The 21855-nt window shown below is 40.1% G+C and overlaps 1 protein-coding gene across 1 annotated transcript in view; it reads left to right on the top strand.

Annotated features, from left to right (window-relative positions):
* Positions 1 to 20037, top strand: part of adgrg2a (adhesion G protein-coupled receptor G2a) — a 43985-nt gene extending 23948 nt beyond the window's left edge. Inside the window, exons 11-34 of the mRNA XM_036125732.1 lie at positions 1595 to 1709; positions 1786 to 1844; positions 1930 to 1977; positions 2950 to 3017; positions 3096 to 3139; positions 3384 to 3420; positions 3513 to 3553; positions 4413 to 4540; positions 4640 to 4757; positions 5772 to 9571; positions 9672 to 9790; positions 9864 to 10000; positions 10087 to 10243; positions 12484 to 12639; positions 15037 to 15159; positions 15391 to 15433; positions 15516 to 15619; positions 15761 to 15885; positions 15980 to 16248; positions 16348 to 16447; positions 16550 to 16836; positions 16968 to 17069; positions 18872 to 18994; positions 19079 to 20037. Of these exons, the coding sequence (XP_035981625.1) occupies positions 1595 to 1709; positions 1786 to 1844; positions 1930 to 1977; positions 2950 to 3017; positions 3096 to 3139; positions 3384 to 3420; positions 3513 to 3553; positions 4413 to 4540; positions 4640 to 4757; positions 5772 to 9571; positions 9672 to 9790; positions 9864 to 10000; positions 10087 to 10243; positions 12484 to 12639; positions 15037 to 15159; positions 15391 to 15433; positions 15516 to 15619; positions 15761 to 15885; positions 15980 to 16248; positions 16348 to 16447; positions 16550 to 16836; positions 16968 to 17069; positions 18872 to 18994; positions 19079 to 19179 (6404 nt within the window). The 3' untranslated portion in view covers positions 19180 to 20037. The remainder of the gene's footprint in view (positions 1 to 1594; positions 1710 to 1785; positions 1845 to 1929; positions 1978 to 2949; positions 3018 to 3095; positions 3140 to 3383; positions 3421 to 3512; positions 3554 to 4412; positions 4541 to 4639; positions 4758 to 5771; positions 9572 to 9671; positions 9791 to 9863; positions 10001 to 10086; positions 10244 to 12483; positions 12640 to 15036; positions 15160 to 15390; positions 15434 to 15515; positions 15620 to 15760; positions 15886 to 15979; positions 16249 to 16347; positions 16448 to 16549; positions 16837 to 16967; positions 17070 to 18871; positions 18995 to 19078) is intronic.
* The last annotated feature ends 1818 nt before the right edge of the window (positions 20038 to 21855 follow it).

Below are 21855 nucleotides of genomic sequence, written 5' to 3'. Positions count from 1 at the left end.
TAAGCAGAGGGCGGCAGTGAGGAGGAATAACTGACTTTGTATTTGCAAGAAACCTGACCGGCCATATGCCTAAAGCCGGGCATGCACACTACGATATTTTCAATCATTGTACTCAGATACAGCTCAGACTGTATGACCAAACCTCAGGGTTTAAAAATTCACAGCTCTCCATATCTGTTGTTACTGTACGGCCCGACGCTCCGATGCGACCTGACTGCTCACACTGTACGTCTAAAAACCACATGTCAGACTCAGCCCCGTAAAGAGATGGCGCTTATTCTGACTCGTCTGTCCGGAACCCAAATGTAAACAGTAGAAGAAAAAAAAAACGGAAGTATCAATGCTCACTGTTAAATATGAGGCTCACTAGAACAAAACGTGCTGCCTTAGCAATTCTTTGAGTTGTTTGACTCCATATCACACGTATCGCCGCCATGCTTCCCTACACTCCTTTGTTTTCATCTGAGTAGAAGAAGAATTCCCTGGTTTGCAAATGTGCAGTGCATGAGATCGGGGGAAATTGGCTCGTAGAAGCTCGTAGCTCTGCTTCAACAGCAGGGGGGAGCTCACGATCACTCACGAGGGCTGACAAAATTTGAAACATGTTTGATTTTCATCCGACCGTAAATTCCTGATCAGGAGGTGGTCGTGAGAGGCTAATCGCCCCTCTTTACCCTCTGATGAAGCTGAGACTCGGCCGGATCCAAAAACAATTTGCACAACTGAAGAATCGGCCAAAAAACGGCAAAAAAAATTGTACAGTGGGGTTAAGAGGACAGAAAATAGTCAAAAACAATACTGGGCCAAGGGTACTTTCAATGGGAAAGAATCAGTGAGAGAACATATGGTAGAGAAAGGCCTACATAACCATCCTAACATCTCAAAATGTAAAAAACATCTGATGGTTGGGCATGACAAAGTAAACCTAAACCTCTAGGAACAATATAAGGAGATTTTGTGAAATATTTCCGCTAATCTCATTTTAAAAAATACAATGAGGCTAAAGAAAACAAAACATGAACATTTCAGTTCTCTCAAAACATATCAACCAGTGTATCTTGGGCTTAAGAAGATATTGAAGGTAGCTGTGAAAGTCCTTTCTAATATATAATTCAGCCACTTCTTATCATGGCTGCCTGCAACTTCCATACTTTCTGATCATGTATTACACATCCCAGCTATCTGATCAGACTTAGGTGAGTTCTGCTCATTTGGACCACATGATGGCCCATGACCTGCAGGACATATTCCGGGAGCAAGACTCCCAGGTCAAATAGTTCTTGAGCTTAAACTGCAACAGAAAAAAGTATGGTTGGGATTAGTTGTCGGCATGCCCTTTTCCAAACTGACGCAAAACTACAGCTCTGAACATTATGTGTGCATTCAAACTGGACCCAAATTTTGAAACACAATTTGTGTAAATGCAAAACTGCTCCAGAAATGAACAAAAACACAGAAACACAAGATACCCGGAAAGCAACAGAATTGAGTCTAAATTCAGCCTGACTAATGACCTAAATCTAGAAGAAAGTTAAATATTAGTCTCAACAAATTACAATTGAGTAAAATCAAACTCTGTCTGTTTCTACCACAGCAGCCAGAATTCTCTGTGAGGATGTGTTGCCCTCTAGTGGTGGCTTTGTGAGATGCGTGTCACCGGTTTCTCTGGAAGAAATCTGCAAGTCAAACAGGACCACTAACGTCACATGGTGAGCAGCATTTCCCATTTCCCTCTGCATGTTCTATATTTATCTGCACACTGTATTTAACATGTCTTGTCTCCAGCTCTGTCTTAGGGAAAAACTCTGAGGCTGCTCCCCAAGACGCGACAAACTCCTGCCACCGTACGTACGGCGTATTCTGACACTGTCCCCATACCAAGTGGGTTGTTGCCTCTGATGTTTCTCATCATGTTCTTCTGTATCTCAGGGACGGGGCCAGTCTACTGCAACTGCTCTGCGTTTTGTGAGACTGAAAGTAAGACAGCAGTAGAAATAAGGGCAGGGCCTTGCAAAAATATTTACACTTCCCGAACATCTTCTTTGTCACATTAACATGCATTTAATTGGGTTTTTATGTCACAGTTAGGCTGTAGATAGTTATAGTTGTGGTTTTGTGTTTATTTTGGTCTGTTCAGTGTATTCCTGTGCTTTGCATTGTTAATTTACCAGGGTTAGTCTTTTTTGTCAGATTCACACTCTCCCACAGATGTTCCTCGTCCGTTTATTTACTCACCTGTGCGTTAAGGCATTAAGCTCCCATATATAAATACTCCACAATTCAGTCACTTCATTGTCAGATCCTCTTTCTGGTTCCCATGTTGTGTGGGCTAGCTTACGAAACAATATGCAAATCTTTGAGCGCCTCACAGAGCTCAGTTCATTCCATGGTCTGAAGATGACCATGCGGAGCATGGCACAACTGCAATCCTGCCCCAGTTGGGGACTGGACATCTAACCTGAAAGGTTAGGCTGTCCTCAAAACAGCTATTCACTCCATGTAGGAATTCCTGTTTGCAGGTTTCCAATAGCAACAAGCCTAAACATTTGCAAAAAAACCCAACAAATTAAATCCAAGTTGGATTTTTTTTTTTTTGAGATTTTTTGCAGCTCTAGTGGCTCACTTTTTCTGAAAGTAGGCTGACAGGAAGGGGGGTAGAAGAGGGGGAGAGACATTCGGCAAAGGACCGCGGGTCGGATTCGAACCCGGGTCGCCCGCGTCGAGGACTAAGGCCTCTGTATATGGGTTGCGCTACCCGCTGCACCACATGCGCGCCCCGGACTTTCCTTTTTTGTTGACTTCTTGTGTACATCTGTCACATAAAATCCCAGGAAAGTACAATGAAGTTTATGTCATAACATATGAAAATATTAAAAAAGACACTGTATTGCACATTTACAGGTATGTTTCTTTAGTCCAGATACTAATCCATCCTTGTTCTGTTCTCAGGCCAGATTTATGCTACAAAAATTAAAATCACGAGTGCCAATGTAACAACTGACTACCTTAGAAAGTTGGTACGTAAAAAGCTTTGCCATTAACAATGTATTGTATTACATATTGTCTAAGTACTGACTCTTTAAACTTTTTTACAGTTATTAAACTCGTACGCTTCCTCGTTTTGCAACAGAAGCTCACAGTAAGTGACCACATATTAGTCTATTAAATGTCTGTACCAGAATTTAACACCAAATCCTGATAATAAACTGATCTGCTCTGGATTGTCAACCAGAGATATTCACATTGTGTATTTATAACTGAGCATGTGGGGCATTTAAAAGAATTGTTGAATGTTTAATCTGTTTGGTTGGAACATCCATTATTACCTGAACACTAACTATGAAACGTGCTTGACGACTACATATGTAAACCACTGTTTTTAGGTATAACGACTTTACAGACATCCTTGATAAATTCAAGGTAAATCTCACAACAGATGACCTTAAATAATTTGTTTTATAAGTCTGTAAGGTTTAAAACATTACTTATATTTATTTTTCCTCTAAATCCAGCGTGTTCATCTGGAATGTCACGGGGTAGATCATCCACGGAGGTAAACATTTCTTCACCTTTTAAAGATTTTTGATGAGATGTTGTGTTAAAAGGTTGAAATCAGCTAACATCTTAGCTGTTATACATTCATAATCAATGCATTAGAATATCATTGAAGACTTCATTTATGTCAGTAACTCAATTCCCTAAGTGGAACATGTTATAAAGTTTAAATATAAATACACTGATGTTTTCAAGCCTTGATTTCTGTTAACTATGATGTTTTTCTGCTTACAGCTCATTTAGACACAACATTATGATAAGACTATTACATCAGACCAATAAAATATTTTAATACATAAATATGGGCTTAATGAAAAGTATGTTCAATATATCCCTAAAGATTGTTATTATCAAAAAGTACTTTCAAACTAACAAACAATTCTCATTGGAACACATATTATAATTTATTGAATATGACTGTAGATAATGCTCTTAACTTTCCTCATTTAAATGTATCTCAGTATTGACTAGGGATGATCAGGTGCACATGGCATCTTTATTTTGGTTTATGACGTGTTGCTCTTTGCGATCTTTTAACCTACTTCATATTATCAGACAGGTTCATAGGAAATGAATGAACCCTGGGTATGGTTTGGTGTAATTCATGATTTTAATAGGGACACATTTTACTCTTACATGACAACAGGTTGGTTTGGATTGCATTTTTCCCAGAATACATGAAATCATCATTTGGAAACTGTGGTTTGTGTTTATTCAGGTTGTGTTTGTCTAATATAATTTTTTTAACGAACATAATATAGGACAGCAGGAACACAACAAACACTGAATACTCGACGTTGGCGCAGATATCAGTGGTTAGATGAACCTGAGTAATTCCCTTTTTTCCTGGTGCATAGGTTGTACAGCTGCATGGTGGTATTGGTGATGTCTGGACCCGTCAATTTCTGCTCCCTCAGAAAACTTGTGGAACTCATATTTGAAAAGGAAGAGTCCATCACAAGCGACCGATCACTTTCACGACTGAGTTAGTGTGCTTCACTGTTATCCTGTGTAATCTGGCGTCTAAGACATATGACAACATCTGTTCTAATACTCTTACTGATGGAGCTCTCTGTTGCCTCAGTGTTGTGTGGCGCTGCTCTTGATTTGTCTGACCCTGCCCTGTTGGCATCCAACCTGACCTGGACTGAAGTTGACCAGCCTTCCTCTGAGTTTTGTCAACCTGGCTCTCTCCTGAAATGGTATGAATTTACATAAAACTTCAGATGAAACCTAAAGAAAATGGCTTGTTTTCTTTATGTAAAGCTGTGTTCGATCTAAACCTTACTGTGCGTGACACAGAAGGTAGTCAGCAGTGCAACTGTTTTGGACAATTTCTGAGCGACGTTAGATAGTTAATTCATGCCGTTGTGTTTAAAGAAAAACAACAACTGGATCTTTCTTTTTTTCAAGATAACTTGGAGGAAACATTACCTTTACAACTTAAAAGAATGTGAAAGGGACTGATTTTACTGAATTAATTATTTACAAATTGATTTTCTATTGTTAGTCGACATTTAGGGCTGGCGATATAGAAAAAAAGCATATTGATAATATAGAAATCATATTGATCGATATCAATCATTATCATCAAATTCAAAATATATATTTTAAGTGCAGCCCTTGCCATTTATGCTGTTGCTTAGTGATCTATTTTTAGATACAGAACACACAAACACTTAATTCAAACTCAATTCTTTGTTCAACCAACTTTTTAGCAGAGCTGCAAGTTTTTTTTTTTTTTAAAAAGTATGCTCTCTGAACTCTTTGAAGGTGGTGGAACTTGGTGATGGACCATTCCAGGGTCTGTGTTTATGATTGGTTGTGAGGATGTAATGACTGTAGTATTAATCTACATGGCTAGACTGCAAAAGGAAGGAAAACTGTAATTCTATTGAACTTTCTTTGCCCCTTTTTTCTATCATCAATATATGTCTATCTATTTTTGAATTATCATCCAGCCCTAACTATGTTTCTACCTGAATTTCATAAAGATACTGAGGATGCTACTATGCATCCAGCTAATAAAAGTGATATGTCTTAATCTCACTAATTTTGTTACAGCCCTAAATTCTTCTTAACATTGATTATTTCATATACAAAATGCGCACCAATGACATTTTCTATTTGTTTAATTATCTGAAATGACTAGCTGATGAAACCACAACAAGATGTTTTATACCAGAATATCTTTTCTGTGTTTTTTCTGTCCACAGTGAAGCTAATCAGACATTTGCCGTTCTCCTGGCGGACAGTTGCCCTACAGAGCCCCAAATAACAAGCACAACTCGGCCCATCACTCAGACCAACAGCTTCACAGCATCGTCATATGTGATCCACACAACTGAAATCGATAAACAAAAACAGACAACCTTAAGTCAAAACACAATTTCCACACTACCAAACACCTCAACAATGTCAAACTTTACATCTGGCAATGCTACCATGAACTCTACAATGTCAACCAATCATGCAACAGTGTTAACTACAGCCAGTGTCTCTTCTTTCAGTGAACCAAATACTTACATTGTATCTACAGTTAAACCGCCCCACAGTCAGACAGCAGTAACTACAACCAGTCTCCTTGCATCCATCAAAACCAGCAGCTACAGCAAAGCTACAATTACAGCCCACAGTCACACACCTGTATCTTCAACTAGTGTCCTCACATCCAGTGACACCAAAAGCTATGACAAAACTACTATTAGACCTTCTACTAGTGGCTTAACTGTGCCCAGTGCAACCACAACTGGCGCCTTTGCAGCCAGTGAAACACAAGATAACAAAGTAACTGCAGTTGCATCGTCATCCAATGACACTACAGTGCACAATGTAACTACATTGAATATCTTTACAGTTAGTGAAACAGGAAAGGACAATGTAACTACAGTAATCAGTCAAAGTACCAAAAACAGCAATGGAGCAACAACAAGTGATACCAGTCTTCCAACATTTACAAACACACAAAATGTAACACCAACAAGCAATGTTAACATAAAACTGCATAATGTAACTGCAGAAGCAAACAATATTTTTACCAGTGTTACTTCAAATGACATAAGGCCATATACAACACCTGGCAACAAATACACAACAGGGAATATTGTAACAACACCCAGCAACAAGCATACAATGTTCTACAATGCTACAACACCCACTAACAATAATACAACTATCTACAATGCTACAGCACCCAGCAAAAATTACATAACAGTCTACAATGCTACGACATCCACTGACAATCACAAAACTATCCACAATGCTACAACACCCAGTGACAATCATACAACGCTCACTGAAAATTACACAACAATCTACAACAATGCTACAACACTGAACAACAACTACACAGCATTCCAGAATGATACAGCCATGACTGACAATAACAAAAATATCCATAATGCTGTAACACCCAGCAACAATGGTATAACACCAAGCAATAATGAAACAGTTCTTTACAATACTACAACACTTAGCAATGATGGCAGAACAGTCTTTAATACAACAAGGACCAGCACCAGCCACGCAGCACTCTACAATGCCACCACACCCCACAGCAGTGACAAAACAGTCTTTGATGTTACATCACCCAACATCAATCAAACAATGGTCTACAGCAGTACAACACAGAGCAGCGATCACACAACAGTCTACTCTGCTACATCACCCAGCAACAATCGCACAACAACCTACAATCCTGTAATCCATAGCAACAATATCACAACAGTCAACAATGCTACAACACCAAGCAATAATGTAGCAATAGTCAACAATACCACAACACTGAACAATAACGAAACAGTATACAATCCTACAACACCCAGCAATAATCACACAACAACCTACAGTCCTACAATACATAGCATCAATATCACAACATCCTACAATGCTACAACACCAAGCAACAATGAAACAGTGGTCAACAATACTACAACAACTACTAAAAATACAGTCTACTATGATACAACATTCAGCAACAATTACACAACAGTATACAACAGTACAACACCTAGCAGCAACCACACAACAGTCCATGATGCAACAGCATCCACCAACAACAACCCCACAATGGACTTTAACAGCACAACGCCTAGCAGCAACTACACAACAGTATATAATGCAACAGCACCCAGCAACAATCACACAACAATCTACAATGCTAAAACATCAAGCACTGATGTAACAGTAGTCAACAACACTACAACACTGAGCAATAACAAAACAACCTACAATCCTACAATCCATAGCAACAATAACTCAACAGTCTACGATGCTACAACATCCAGCAACAATTACACAACGGTCTACAACAGTACAACACCGAGCAGTAATCACAACACGGTATATAATGCAACAGCATCCAGCAACAATCACTCGACAGTCTACCCTGCTACATCACCCAGCAACAATCACACAACAACTTACAATCCTACAATCAATAGCAACAATATCACAACAGCCTACAACACTGCAACACCTAGCAACGGTGAAACAATAGTCAACATTACTACAACGCCTAGCAATATCAATACAGTCGACTATGCTGCAACATCAAGCAACAATTACACAACGGTCTACAACAGTACGAAAACCAGCAACAATCACACAACAACCTACAATCCTACAATCCATAGCAATAATATCACAGTCTACAATGCTACAACACCAAGTAACGATGTAACGATAGTCAACAATGCCACAATGCTGAGCAACAACCACACAACAGTCTACTCTCCTACAACACCCAGCAACAATCACACAACAACCTACATTCCTACAATCCATAGCAACAATATCACAACAGTCTACAATGCTGGTACACCTGGCAACAATAACTCAACAGTCTACAAAGCTACAACACCGAACAACAATGTAACAGTAGTCAACAATACCAGCAAGAATCACACAGCAAACAATCCTACAACACCTATGAACAATCACGAAACAGTCTACAGTGCTACAACACCAAGTAGTGATGAAATAATTGTCAACAATACCACAACACTCAGCAACAACAATGACACAGCATTCTACAATGTTACAACACTTGCTGAAAATCACACAACAGTCCATAATACAACTGCCAGCAACAATTACGAAACCGACTATAATGCAACAACACCCAGTATCAACCATACAACAGTCTACAATACAACAACTCTCACTGACAATCACATGACAGTCAATAATGCTACAGTTGCGAGCAACAATTACACAACAGTCTACAGTACTACAACACCTTACAACAATAATCATACATCAGCCTTCAATGGAGCAACTCCCAGTTACTTAACGGAGCACAATGTAACAACAACCAACTACAATTACACAACAGTCCAAAATCCTACAACACAAACAGACAATCATTCAACAGTCTATGATGCTGCTAAACCTAGCATCATTTTGACCACGGTACAGAAACCAACCACGTCAAGTAACGATTACACAACAATACAGAATCTAACAATTGTTACCAGTAATTTGACAAATATACATAATACAACAATAAATAATGATTTCACAACAACCTACAACACTGTATCACCCAATAACAATCACACAACTAACAATCCTGTTGCGGTAAACAATACAACTAAATTTAATAATTCCACCAGTTTGTACACTACACCCAAGTCCTCCATCAATTACACTGTAACAGCTGGCACAGAAGCAAGCAGAACTACAAACCTCAACTCTGCTACAGAAAATAGGACTTTAGTTCCTGACAACAACACAAAACCTACAGAAGTTTCATATATTAACGAGACTCCAAACTACACCACAATTAGTGTCACTCGCATGACTACTGTACATAAAAAAGACAGCAGCACCACCACAGCAACCAAACCATTAAGCCCCAATTTTACGACAGGTAATACATCTTTTGTCATTGCTACAACTGCAGCTACAACTATACATGACACAACAAAGAAAAGCACAATTACTAGTAAAGTGTCTTCAACTACTAAGAAAACAACTCTCTCAACCACCAAAACTACACCGAGCACAGTGACCAGTGAGTATCGCATCTAGTTTTCAGTCTAGATAAAGAATCAGAGGTCGAACAAAGAGACAGTCAGAGGTTTCTAACTTGTCATTTGGTTGCTTCTTTTGAGACGCTGCAAATACTTTGAAGACCACTGTGAGGACAAGTACAAGGGCAGACAGTAAAGACGAACAGGCCAATGAGCTGTTGAATCAAACACAAGATCTGGCTAAGCTCAACTCTTCCATGGTAAAATGATAACTGAAATAGTGTTATTCTTGTGAACTATCGGTGCAGATTTCTAATTTAATGAGTCTTTTAGGTATCTAACATAATGGGGGACATGGAAAAACTTCTTGAGGGCTCATCTGTCAATCAGTCACTTGGGAAAAAAGTAATTGATATCGTAAGCAACCTCATGGATGGTGACCCTCAGGTTCTTTCTGGATTAACAAACAGGTCTGACTGATATACCCCTCAAACATTAAAATACAGCTACAAATGGTTTTATTCTTTGTAACATATCTTTTCTTTGCCAATGACAGACTGATTCGGCTGGTGGACAATCTGGCTCTAAAGTTAGATTTCCAGGGGGAAAGTGGGATCCTGTCTTCAACCTCTCTGGTTCTGGCAGTGAGGACGGTGAATTGGACCAATTTTCCTGAAACCACCATTGATATATTTAACACTGATGATGTGCAGGTAAGCCAGTGGAAAATGTGGTCATATCTTGTCATCTAATTTAAACAAGATAACTTGTCTAGATATTATGTCATGGTGATTATATGTTCCTAATCTAATGTTCATTTATTGGATTCAAATAAATTATTAGTATGCAGTCAAGCTCTGCAGAGCTCTGCTAATGAGCTCTTTTTCGAGTCAAGTGCGTTGAAACAGATACGCCTCTAATGGTTGCAGGACTGGAGTTTAAGACCACTGTTTTAAACATTAGTCCCTGTCAATGCTGTCGGGCTGGAAATACACATGATTGGAACCGATCTCTGTACAGGATTTTCACTTTCTGAACCTGGATTACCCAGCTATGGTTGTCTGACATGTTCCAATCCAGCCATGTATCAGTTAATTATTCAGTAGTGGGGCATTGCATGTTGCATATGGCTTTGACAACAGAAAATTATACCATTTTTTTTCTACTCATATAATGAGATCTTCGCAAAATAGATAACCACCAACAAGATGTTGATTACAGTTTGATAAGGGCCATGATTTACCCTGGAACTCTAGAAAACAAAGACAGACACCACCACATTAACCAGGATAAATGACCACCTGACAAACAGACAACAGTTTGTGAGACTTAAGCGTTGTGTGTCTAACCACAACACTCAAGTAACTCAAAGTTACTTGAGTGATACGCCTCTCAAGTAACTCAAAGTTACTTGAGTGTTCTCAAGTAACTTTGAGAACACTGAAATTGTCGGCTGTATCAAAGATAAATACTCCTTGATGCAGAGAAATAGTTCTCTGCACTTCTCTGAGTGCAGAGAAGTGGTGCACTGCTTTGGGACATGGAAAAACAATCTCATAATGAATGTAATCAATTAAGATTAGATGACTGTGGATTTGTGGAGAAGCAGGAATAGGTCAAACACTTTTTACTTTATGGGACACCACATTGAAGTCATATAGAAGGGACAAAGCAGACTATTTCATGTGGCAGCTTTGGTCCTTCAGTGTTTACAACAAATGTTGCAGATCTTCTATAGTTCTGGTGTGGAAAACATAATCTCAACTGCAATCATTTGCTGGGGTACCAGCATCAGAGCCCCCGACAGCCCACAGCTATAACGATCCAAAACGACTCAGAAGAAGTTTTGGTTGGGTAGTCTAATATCCATTGAGGATGAAAAATGTAATGTTGGGTATAATTTAATAATTGTTGTGGTACCTGTACCTCGTTAGTGTTTTATCAAGTTCAATGACCCCAAAGCGCTTTACACTACATTCAGTCATTCACCCATTCATGCCCTGACGGCGATAAGCTACATTGCAGCTACAGCTGCACTGGGGCAGACTGACAGAAATGAGGCCACCATACATCGCCCCCCCCCTGGGCCCTCAATCACCTTCAGCAGGTGAAGTATCTTGCCCAAAGAGACGACTGAGACAGTCAGAGCGGGGATCAAACCGGCAGTCCGCCATTCACAGGACGAACTCCCTTCATCACTGTCGCCCATAATGTTATGATTGTAACTTGGCCCACATAATGATCAGTCAATAGAAAACATGGTTATAAATCCAATTTTCATAACATTAAATGCTTAAAAAAACTGCGTGTGAAAGTTTAGTCTGTTTTTATGCCTATTTAATATAGCCTTATCAAAATACTTGCCTATTAAGAAAAATAACCCTCAGCATTGACTTAGGTAAATGTAAATGATTTATTCACAGGTGAAAAAAGGAATTTATAAAGGAGTGAAACTGTAGAAATCGCATACAAAGAGAGCATAGAAATTAGTAAAGGAGTGAATTGACCTGAAGCCATTGGAAAGATGGTAATACAGTGTGTGTAATCTAAATAACCCTCCTCCTAGTGTTGTTGGTATAGCTTAAACTGTATCTAGTTGCCAATTTAAAGAAGACAAATACGTCACCCAATTACCACACTTACACCAACAATCAAAGGCTTTGTACCTTAAACAGCTACAGTTGGGCTCCATCTCTTGACTTTTCATGCTTTATCTGTGAATGAAGATTAACCAGTAATGCCCTTTATAGCCAATGTAAGACACAATCTTCTCTTATTGCTTCTATTGTGAAGTTATGAGACTTAATCTGGTTTTGGAACAATCATCTTTTAACATTACAGATTAGTCTCTGATCAGATGCAATAGTCTCGAAATGCAAACATTGGGATTTGAGCCGAAATGGCCTGGCATTACTCAATCAGGAACTTGATATATTATGTATTTTTTCTCCAGCTTCGAGGCATCAGCAGGTCCCGGGTCAAAAGGTCAGCTTCTGCTTTGGGCTCGGTGGACCTACCCTCTTCTCTTACAGCAGGGCTCAGTCCTGAAGAGAAGCAGCAGGCCAGCAGAGTCCAGTTCACATTCTACATCAATAATTCCCTATTTAAGGTACATTTCTGCTGATATACTCACTAGGGTTTATTGTGTCTTAGTGATCAAACATGTTTTGTCACCGTAAAACCACGCCTTTTAATGTCACTTATGGAGATTCTTGCATGATAGACCAACACAAAGCAATGCATGATTGTGAATGGATACTTTTGTATTCAGCCCCACTTATTATTTAAGACTCCATTTTGCTGTCAAGCATAGTCAGAACACTAACCTTTGCACCTTCACTTACATACAGGTAAACCGGAAATTATTCATGCAGCTGCAAATGTAGGAAGTAAATATGTAGTAAAGTATTTTAATTTTAAGAGCATATTTCTTCTGTCTCGTAGTACTATTAATATTTTTGGGGAGGCACAGTCAGAGTTTGCAGACTTGTATCTTGAATACCTGATAGATAATCTTTGGAGGAAGATAAAGATTAGGGTCATGGTTGGAGTCCTTGCAACCTCAAGGACTATCACCAATGATACATCATCAGATCACAAGAGGAAACATGCAGAAAAGCTTGTCACCGATTACATAAAGGATTTGATTGTTGTAACTCAAAACAATTAAAATAAATATTTGGCCTTTTTAATTAAGACACAAACAAAAAAAACAATTCAATATTTTCTTAATATTGCTACTCTCTTTACATTGTTTTATTATCCTTTAAGAAATACCTGTCTGAGTCACATCATGGTAAAATGAATTTATTTATTCCAGGGGTATGAATTATTTTGGGCATAACCATGCCTATGGTCACAACACATGGTTGACCAAAGTGCTGCACAAGTAAAACACAAGATAGAGATAAAAACAATTAAAAATATAAAAACGTGAACACTGCACAATAAAATCAGACTAAAAAGCCTAATCAATGCCATATTCACAATTTGTTAAAAGCACAAAGAGAAAGACAAGGTTTTCATGTGAGGTTTAAAAGCATCAACTGAGAGACGTTGTCTTATGGGGAGAGGCAGGATGTTCCAGAGCTTTGGAGCCTCAACAGAAAATGCTCGGTTGCCTCTAAATTTCCTCTGTGATTTAGAAATCACCAGCAGTATCTGATTATTGGACCTGAGGGAACGAGCTAGAAGGGTAGGGGGCAGCAGTTTGGACAGATATGCTGGCACAAGGCCAATAAGAGACTTAAAAATAAAAGAACTTCAGTAAGGAGACACCTAAGAGGGGTACTGGAGGACCAGGGTTGGGAACCACCGTCTACTCCACACATAGCTGGATATCTAGGAAAACATATTTTTATGCGATTAGGCCTTTCATCCACACGCAAACTCCATTTTACAATTCTAAAAACGAATGATCCTGAAAACTCAGGTAAAAGTGGAGATCTCTAAAAACTATGTTTTTGACCCTGTGTGTGTACATGACAAGACAGACTTTAAGTTGCCGGCGCATCACAGTCTGCGACAAATAATGCTCCAATTCATTGAGGTGCAAAGGAGAAAGAGCGCTTGGAGGTCAGCTGTTTTACATCAACTCTCCCTCCCAATACAGAGGCACAATGCTGTTCAACATCGCCATTATTTTGAAGGAGTCTGACTGGCTGACATAGGTTTCATCTTTGCTGTACACCGCCATGTGTCTGGCATGTTTAAAACAACACTGTGGGTTAATTAATACAAGTTTGTATGGAAGCAAACTTTTCTAAAAACCATCCATACATGTGTATGATGTATTAAAACAAAGTGGGGGAGATATTCATCTTCGGATCAAAAAAAAAAATGATTTTACCACAGAGATAACCACATGGTTATTCAATCTAAGGGCGACACCTGGGTTAGTGATAAAATCAAATCAGGGTGAAAAGATCAGCCCAGAGGGAACTGGTGGAGCATTTGGGACTGAAAAAAATCACCTTTGTTTTACTTTGAGTGAAATAAAATGAAATAAGAGGCATCTCTAATTTGATGTCACTAATACAGAGAAGAAGAGGCTAAATAGAGTGAACATCTAACTGCTTAAGGTGCCGATTTGACAGTCATCAGCATATAAATAGATAGAAAAGTGTATGAGGGTAAAGCGGGCTGAATACAAATGCACAGCCAGTTTTTTTTTAGATTTTATTCTCTAAAATATTGTGAAAGCATTTATAATTTTCCTTCCATTTCAGTCATGCACTATTTTGTGTTTGTTTGCCAAATCAAATCCCAGTGCAAGACATTAAAGGTTGTGGTTGTAGCATGAAAAGCTGATCAGGATCAGTGACATGTTAAAGACAAATACAATGTTTTGCAAATAACTGCAGTTATTCATCGGTCAGAATTCACTCATTTAAAGCTGTTATTGTCCTTTTAAAGCTGTCCATCCTACTTTGAGACATGTTCGACAAAACTACTGTGTTAAAAAGTATTTTTAAAGTATTCATCTATACTGTATGACTTTTTGCAGGATTCTTCTCTAGACAACAAAACAGCTGTCAGTGCCGTTCTAGGGTCCAGCGTGGCTAATCTGTCCATCAGCAATTTGAAGGAGAACATCACATTTACCATCAGCCACATGAATTTAAGTCTAGTAAGTAAAAGTAGAAAGGATACTTGAAATATTTTATGGTTTTCTGCCTCAACCAACAATTGTTTATGTGTGAATGGTTCCACAATGCAGTTTATCCCTTCAATGTTGATTTTCTCTTTAGTATAGCCAACTTCCCGCCGAGGGGGAAAGACAAACTCTGGAGAAAAAACAAAATTTTCTTCCCTTTTTTTTAAACAGTTTAATATCCATCTTTCTTTTTCGTGTTTGCAGGACAACAGCACATCCTGTGTGTTCTGGAGTTTCACTAAAAACAGTGAGTGCAAACATTTAGGTCTGTTGGGAGCCTTAGAAGACTCCGGCAATTATTCAATATCTGCCTTTTTTTCTCCTTTTAGATGGTTCAGGAGGCTGGGATGACTCTGGCTGCTCTGTTGTGACTGCCACTCCTGAACACACAACCTGCAGCTGCAATCATCTCACTTCCTTTGCAATACTACTGGTAACTCTACACAAGTTTCTTCTTTGAATATTCATGCAGTTGGAGTAGCCTTACACGTCTCTCAGAGGAACTCACTACAGGAATCGTCGGACTAATCATGGTTGTTTGCTGCTTGTCGTGTCTGTTTGTACTTTAACACAGGATTTGTCCAGAGAGGGAGTACCTGACCCTCTCCAGTCAAAAATATTGACTTTCATCACCTACATTGGCTGTGGAATTTCATCTGTTTTCCTCGCTGTCACCCTAATAACATATATGTTATTTGAGTAAGAGTGTCAACTGTTTCTATCACCCATACCACATACACCTTTTATCTATTGTCTGGTTCTGTATACGGTACTGATGAATCTGACTTTGCAGAAAACTGCTGCGTGATATTCCAGCCAAGATCCTGGTCCAGCTCTGCTTCTCCCTCCTGCTCCTCAACCTGCTCTTCCTGCTGGATGGATGGCTGTCTGACTACAAGAACTACAATCTCTGTATCAGCACCGCCTTCTTCCTGCACTACTTCTTGCTGTCGTCGTTTACCTGGGCGGGGCTGGAGGCCCTGCACATGTACCTGAGCATCGTGCGAGTGTTCACGCCCTACCTGAGTAGATACATGCTGAAGTTCTCCCTGATGGGCTGGGGTGAGGAACGTTTAAAGTACGCTCTAAAAGTTAAATATGTTTACTATTCATTTTCCTGACATCTAATTTTCTTCTTTTTCTGATTGCTATGGCTGGCAGGTATTCCGCTCGTCGTGGTGGTCATCACCATAGCGGTGGACAAAGACAACTACGGTCTGGTTAAATTCGGAAATTACACAGGAGGGACGGCAGACAACTTGTGAGATTTTAATCCCTCAATAAGGGTTGTTCTGTTTAGCTAGCTTCACTAGCACACCCTTTTGAATCCACCTTTAGCGGCTTTTCGTCTCTCTCCCTGTAGCTGCTGGCTGAGAAACGACATCGCCTACTATGTGGGGGTCGTCGCCTACTTCATCCTCATTTTTGTCCTGTGCTTGATGGTCTTCATCGTCGTCATGGTCCAGCTTTCCCGCATCAAGAAGCAGAACCCTCACAACCAGTCTCCCAACAGGAGCGCGATGACCGACGTGAGGAGCATAGTCGGCCTCGTCCTGCTGCTTGGCCTCACCTGGGGCCTTGCTCTGTTCAGCTGGGGGGAAATCAGACTCCCTTCTTTGTACCTTTTCACCATATTTAACTCTCTGCTAGGTGAGAGCTGGTTTGATGTGCTGTATTCCACTCCCAAATTCAACACAACACATTAGAGTAAATAATGACAATATCTTTATCAAACTAAAAAAAAGGTGTTCATTTCTAACTGATTAAAATGTCCTGTGTAGGTCTGTTTGTCTTCATTTTCCACTGTGCTGTGAAGGAAAATGTTCGCCGGATGTGGAGAACGTATCTGTGCTGTGGAAACATGCGGCTGGCTGAGAACTCAGGTGGGTCATCCCAACTTTGTTGAAATAAAGTCAGTATTGCTCAAAGGTTTTCAGAACATTTTACACTAATATTCTATATTCTATACACAAGATCATAAATGAGACATCTTCAAATTTTACAACTTAGTTTACGTTTCAATTCACTAGTTTGTAATTTTCTGTCAAGTCATCAGTCTTCTCAGTGATTGTGTAGCGTGCTGACCTAGACTATGAGACAATTTAGATATAATGTATATTATTCTAACTGTCAGAGACACTAAATATGTTTTTTTTTAATATCTGCATCCCATAATCATACAAATTACAAGAAATATAGTCTTCAAATATATAATCCTAGTGTTCAGGAGTGGCACAGCAACAGTCTCAATCTGAATCTGGTAGAAAATATCTATAGGCTGCTAAAGATTAGGGTGATGGCAAGGAGGGCCTCAAAGACTCCAGAATCCCAAAGAATCCCAAAGGACAAATATTCAAAATAAAAGGGAAAACATGCAAAACCTAAAAGGCAATTATAAGAAAGGTGTCATTGCTGTAATGCCAGTAAGTGTTTTATCATTGATGATTATAAGGGGAGTAAATAGTTTTTGACATGCAATTTTGTAATAGATTTATATGAAAATAGATGTTTTTTTTATTATTCTTTTTATAATGTATAATTTACTTTTGACACGTGTGTCCCACCTTAAGGATATGAAAGACTTGCAGGAGTACTATTATTTTGAAACTGATGGAAATGTCCATAAGACAGATGAGGCCAAAATACATAGTGTATATTTTGCCATAATCCACACCTCCATGTTTAGAAGAAGCAGCATATCAGTATAAAACACCTCATGCCAGCTGTCAAACTCAGCAGTTCAGCTGTCTGCAGCCCTGGAATCTGAACATCTTGCTGTCTCTGAATTAATCATTCATTTCTATGTATATCAAAGTATTTTAGAGTCAAATGTAAGGCCATCAGTCTGACGGGTGACGCTTGGCCCAAATTGGGTCATTAATGGGACAATGATATGTAACATTGCAGCAAATCTATAACAGAATGGCTGGAAAAGTAAATAATCTATGGCTTTGGCAACCCCCTGACCTCAACCTGATAAAAAATACAGTGCTAGGACCTTAAATGACCTTAAGAGAGCAGGAAACAAACTAATATCTGTAAACCTAAATGAGTTAAACAAATGGTGTAAAGGAGAGCAGGCCAAAAGGGCTCCGCAATATGATAGATGAATAAAGTCAGGCAGAAAATGATCACAGCGTAATGTCTTCTAAAGGTAGTTCGGAAAGCTATTGAAGTATCAGGCTCCCGCATACTCAGGCGTACCTTCTGCAAGACGGACTCTGCACAGGAAGGGATGGAAAAAATGTTTAAGCGAGTTGAGCACCTAGAGCCGTTTCTTTTCCAGCAGGCTCCCACCGCACACCTGTCAGTGAGAACAGAGAGGGGCTGTGGTACCGCCCGTCCGTGTGACCCCCTGCTTGGAGCAGCTCAGTGTATCAAGCTCGGTGTCTCATATAAAACAATGTGATGTAAAGACTTCTTGCCGCTGAGCAGTTTACAGTGTGACATCGTGCACGCAGTGGTAAAAATTGTCCTTCTGCGCGTACCTCTCTGCGCTGATTCCGCCTTGAATATGCGCGGAGTTCGTGCAGCCGTCTGCGGACTCACCCAAGTATGCTGGGGCGCTTCGTTTTTACCATCATTATATTGAAAGTTATGAAGGTTACCAGTCACACTCACTTTCATTTAGGGACTTCAAATAAACACACAGAAAGCCTGATTTGTAACCATTTGTCTGCCACAGAATGGAGTCGGACGGCCACCCACAACAAGTCCTCAAACTTGTTGGAGGCCACCAAGACCATCTCGGGTCTCCAACACAGCAACCGTAGCTCCACCGTCGCCAGCGACCACACCAACAGCAGCAGTACGTGGTCCAGCAGGTTTTTCCTCTCCCCGTCTGTGGAAAATGTTTTTCAGCGTTCTTCCTTCTTGTTTGTCTTGCCCTCAGGCTCGGTGTACGTGGAGAGTGGCATGTCGGACCGCTCCCACAGCGACGTTGTCCTCAATGAGATTCACAGGCGGAGCCAGTCTCAGCAAGGCGAACCTTGATGAGAAGGGCATATGCACCCCCACCCCCCCCCAGCCCCCCCACAAATTAGTGATCTCTTTCAGACTGAAGACTAATCGTAGGGTTCACCTGATCCTCAGCGTTGCACAAGAATAAGTCTTTAAAGGTGAAATGAAGGAGGAAAACAGAATAAGACTGAGAAAAAAAAAAACTTCCCTGACACTATTTCCCCCATGGAAGTTACAATGAAGGAAGAACGTTAGCAGAGGTCTAACTTGTTTATGACTGAAAAATAGAGGTATTTTACTTTTAGACTCCATTTCATTTAATCTTTCACAAAATAATATGATCTAGGCATCGTTTTAGCTGCAAGTAAGATGAAGATGGCTAAGTGCATTACTTTATTGTGTAAAGCAGATACTTCTAGCATTTTAATGACTACCATGAGGCAGTTCTCGTGTCCTTCTGTTGTCTGGAAGGACGTGGTTGTCTGGGAACTTACATAACCTCAATACAACTGTGCCAATGGATTTTACTGCCACTTGTTACCGATGGGTCCAATCTGAGGGGGACAAAACTTCTTTTAGATGGATTCACAAGCTGTGACCACAGACAGGCGACCCATCTGTGCCAAACTCAACTACCATCCTTGTTAATCTAGTAGCTGATTAGAAGAATCCCGTGTGATGATAGGACTAGATTTGTCTTTAACCTGCTGTTTAATTTGCAGAAATAGTGTTTATATGTCATTCAAGCGACATTAGAGCCTTCGTTTCTTTGCAGATTGAATAGAAATCATTTTTAAAGCAGCGTTTATCTTCTTTTGCATGAGAAGAAACCTTCGCAGGAGTGTCAGCATCACCCACAAATGAAGATAATAAACCTTTAACTCAGACTCTTCCTGCGTGTTTGATCTATCTTTTTTTTTTTTCCCCTGCCGTTATTTAAGCTTCTTGAATCAACAAAAGTTTTAACGGGCAGGTCGGCAGTCGGGCTCCCACCGGCTTGTTGTTGAACCTCCAGCAGAGCGCCTCATGCCACCCCGGCGTCGGTTGATTCGCAGCCCATCAGGGCTGGCAGCTGCTGGCGATTAAAAGTTTTACAGGAGCAGCGTGACCTCCGAGGTGCACCGCAGGAAGGAGCTACGCCGCCTGAATAATGGAAACACAGGCACACACGCAAAAGAAAAAAAACCCTGCAAATTATCAGAGTTTTAGCTCATGCATTTAGTGATAGTTGAGTTTGATGTTGTTGATCATTTCGAGTGATTACAAAGAAAGCACAAGTAATATATGATTTTGAAGTGCTTCCCCAAAGCCCTTTTTTTTAATCGAGAAGTACCTGCAGTTTCTCTAGCTGATCGTTTAACACCTGTTTCCACCTTCACCTGTATATATAAATACAATCTGTTTTATTTCTTCTTTGTCAGATCTTCTGTAAACGTCCATGCTACCTATATTTTTGGGAGGGTCGTCTTGTTTTGATTGATGTTTTTTAGAAATTTGCTCTTGTCCCTTTAATTTTCTCCATCACTACCTTCCTTTGGAAGTTCTTATTTCCACCAGATGTCAGTGTAATTCCACACCATTTTCACATCTTTTCCATCAGCACCCCTGCCCCCCCCCCCCCTTGACAGATCTGCTGCTTGCCGAAAAGTCCTGCAAGATTCTAACAAGCTGTGCGGGGGAATAACGTTGCTCGCTTATCTGATTAACTTGCAGATTTCACCGACTGATCACAAGGGAAGATATTTTTCCTCTCCTGTCAGGAGTTTTAATTCCATTTAAAGGTTAACTTTCAGTGCAGCCGTGCAACCTGACTAATGAGTGAAGCGTGGAAGGGAAAGAAAGAAGGCAAACACAGACTGCTGCCGTGAAATCAAACATTTTATTTACAAGTTGGAGTTTTGATGAGTAATGGGTGCAAATATAAGCTTACAACGAACCCCGCTGACTATATATGGTGTGCTGTGACACGTAAATCTTCCCTCTGATCTCTATTATTGCAGGGCATCAATATTTAATGAGGGCCAAATGAAAAGTCCATCTCTCCCTGGAGGCTGCAGCTCAGCCACAGAGTGGTTTCCATGCGTGCCACATATGCAGGTCGTCGTCGTGTTTTTAGAAAAATAAAAATCAGAGTTTAAGAATGAAGTTCCGCAGATTGTTGCCGGATGCTCAGATTGGCGTCAGAAGGTTTGAAATCTCTGAGAAACAGCTTGTATTTACTGTCGAAGTGTTTAATCGCTTGCACCTGAGCAGTTGTTGCTACTGATTTCCCAGCTGGTGCTAAAACCCACTAAACTTCACAGACAACAACTTCCCCCTCATGGTGGTTCCTAACTTAACGATGTACTTGCAGAACTGCAGGGTGGATGGATAATAGCTTCAGAGGAGGGAGGAAATCTGCAGTACTGTTAAGCTTTGAGCTCCGGTACACGTTGCAGCCGAGGGGCCGCATATCGCAAGATCTCAGATTTTGAAATGTAACATAAAAAGGTAGTTCATACGGACATATGTTCAGAAGAGGGTGGAAACGCCAGGCTGGAGGCCTAGAGGAAGACCAAAGAGGATATTTATGGATGAGAGAGGAGAAGATACAGAAGATAGAGTTAGCTGGTGACAGATGGCTCACTGTGGCGACCCCTGAAAGGCAAAAGCCAAAAGAGGAGGACCCAGCCTTGTGTTGAGATTTAACACACTTTGGTTCTCAATAGT

The sequence above is a fragment of the Fundulus heteroclitus genome, chromosome 21 (assembly GCF_011125445.2).
Source record: "Fundulus heteroclitus isolate FHET01 chromosome 21, MU-UCD_Fhet_4.1, whole genome shotgun sequence".
In the NCBI taxonomy this organism is placed as follows: Eukaryota; Metazoa; Chordata; class Actinopteri; order Cyprinodontiformes; family Fundulidae; genus Fundulus; species Fundulus heteroclitus.
This window is presented reverse-complemented; position numbering and strand designations above follow the sequence as displayed.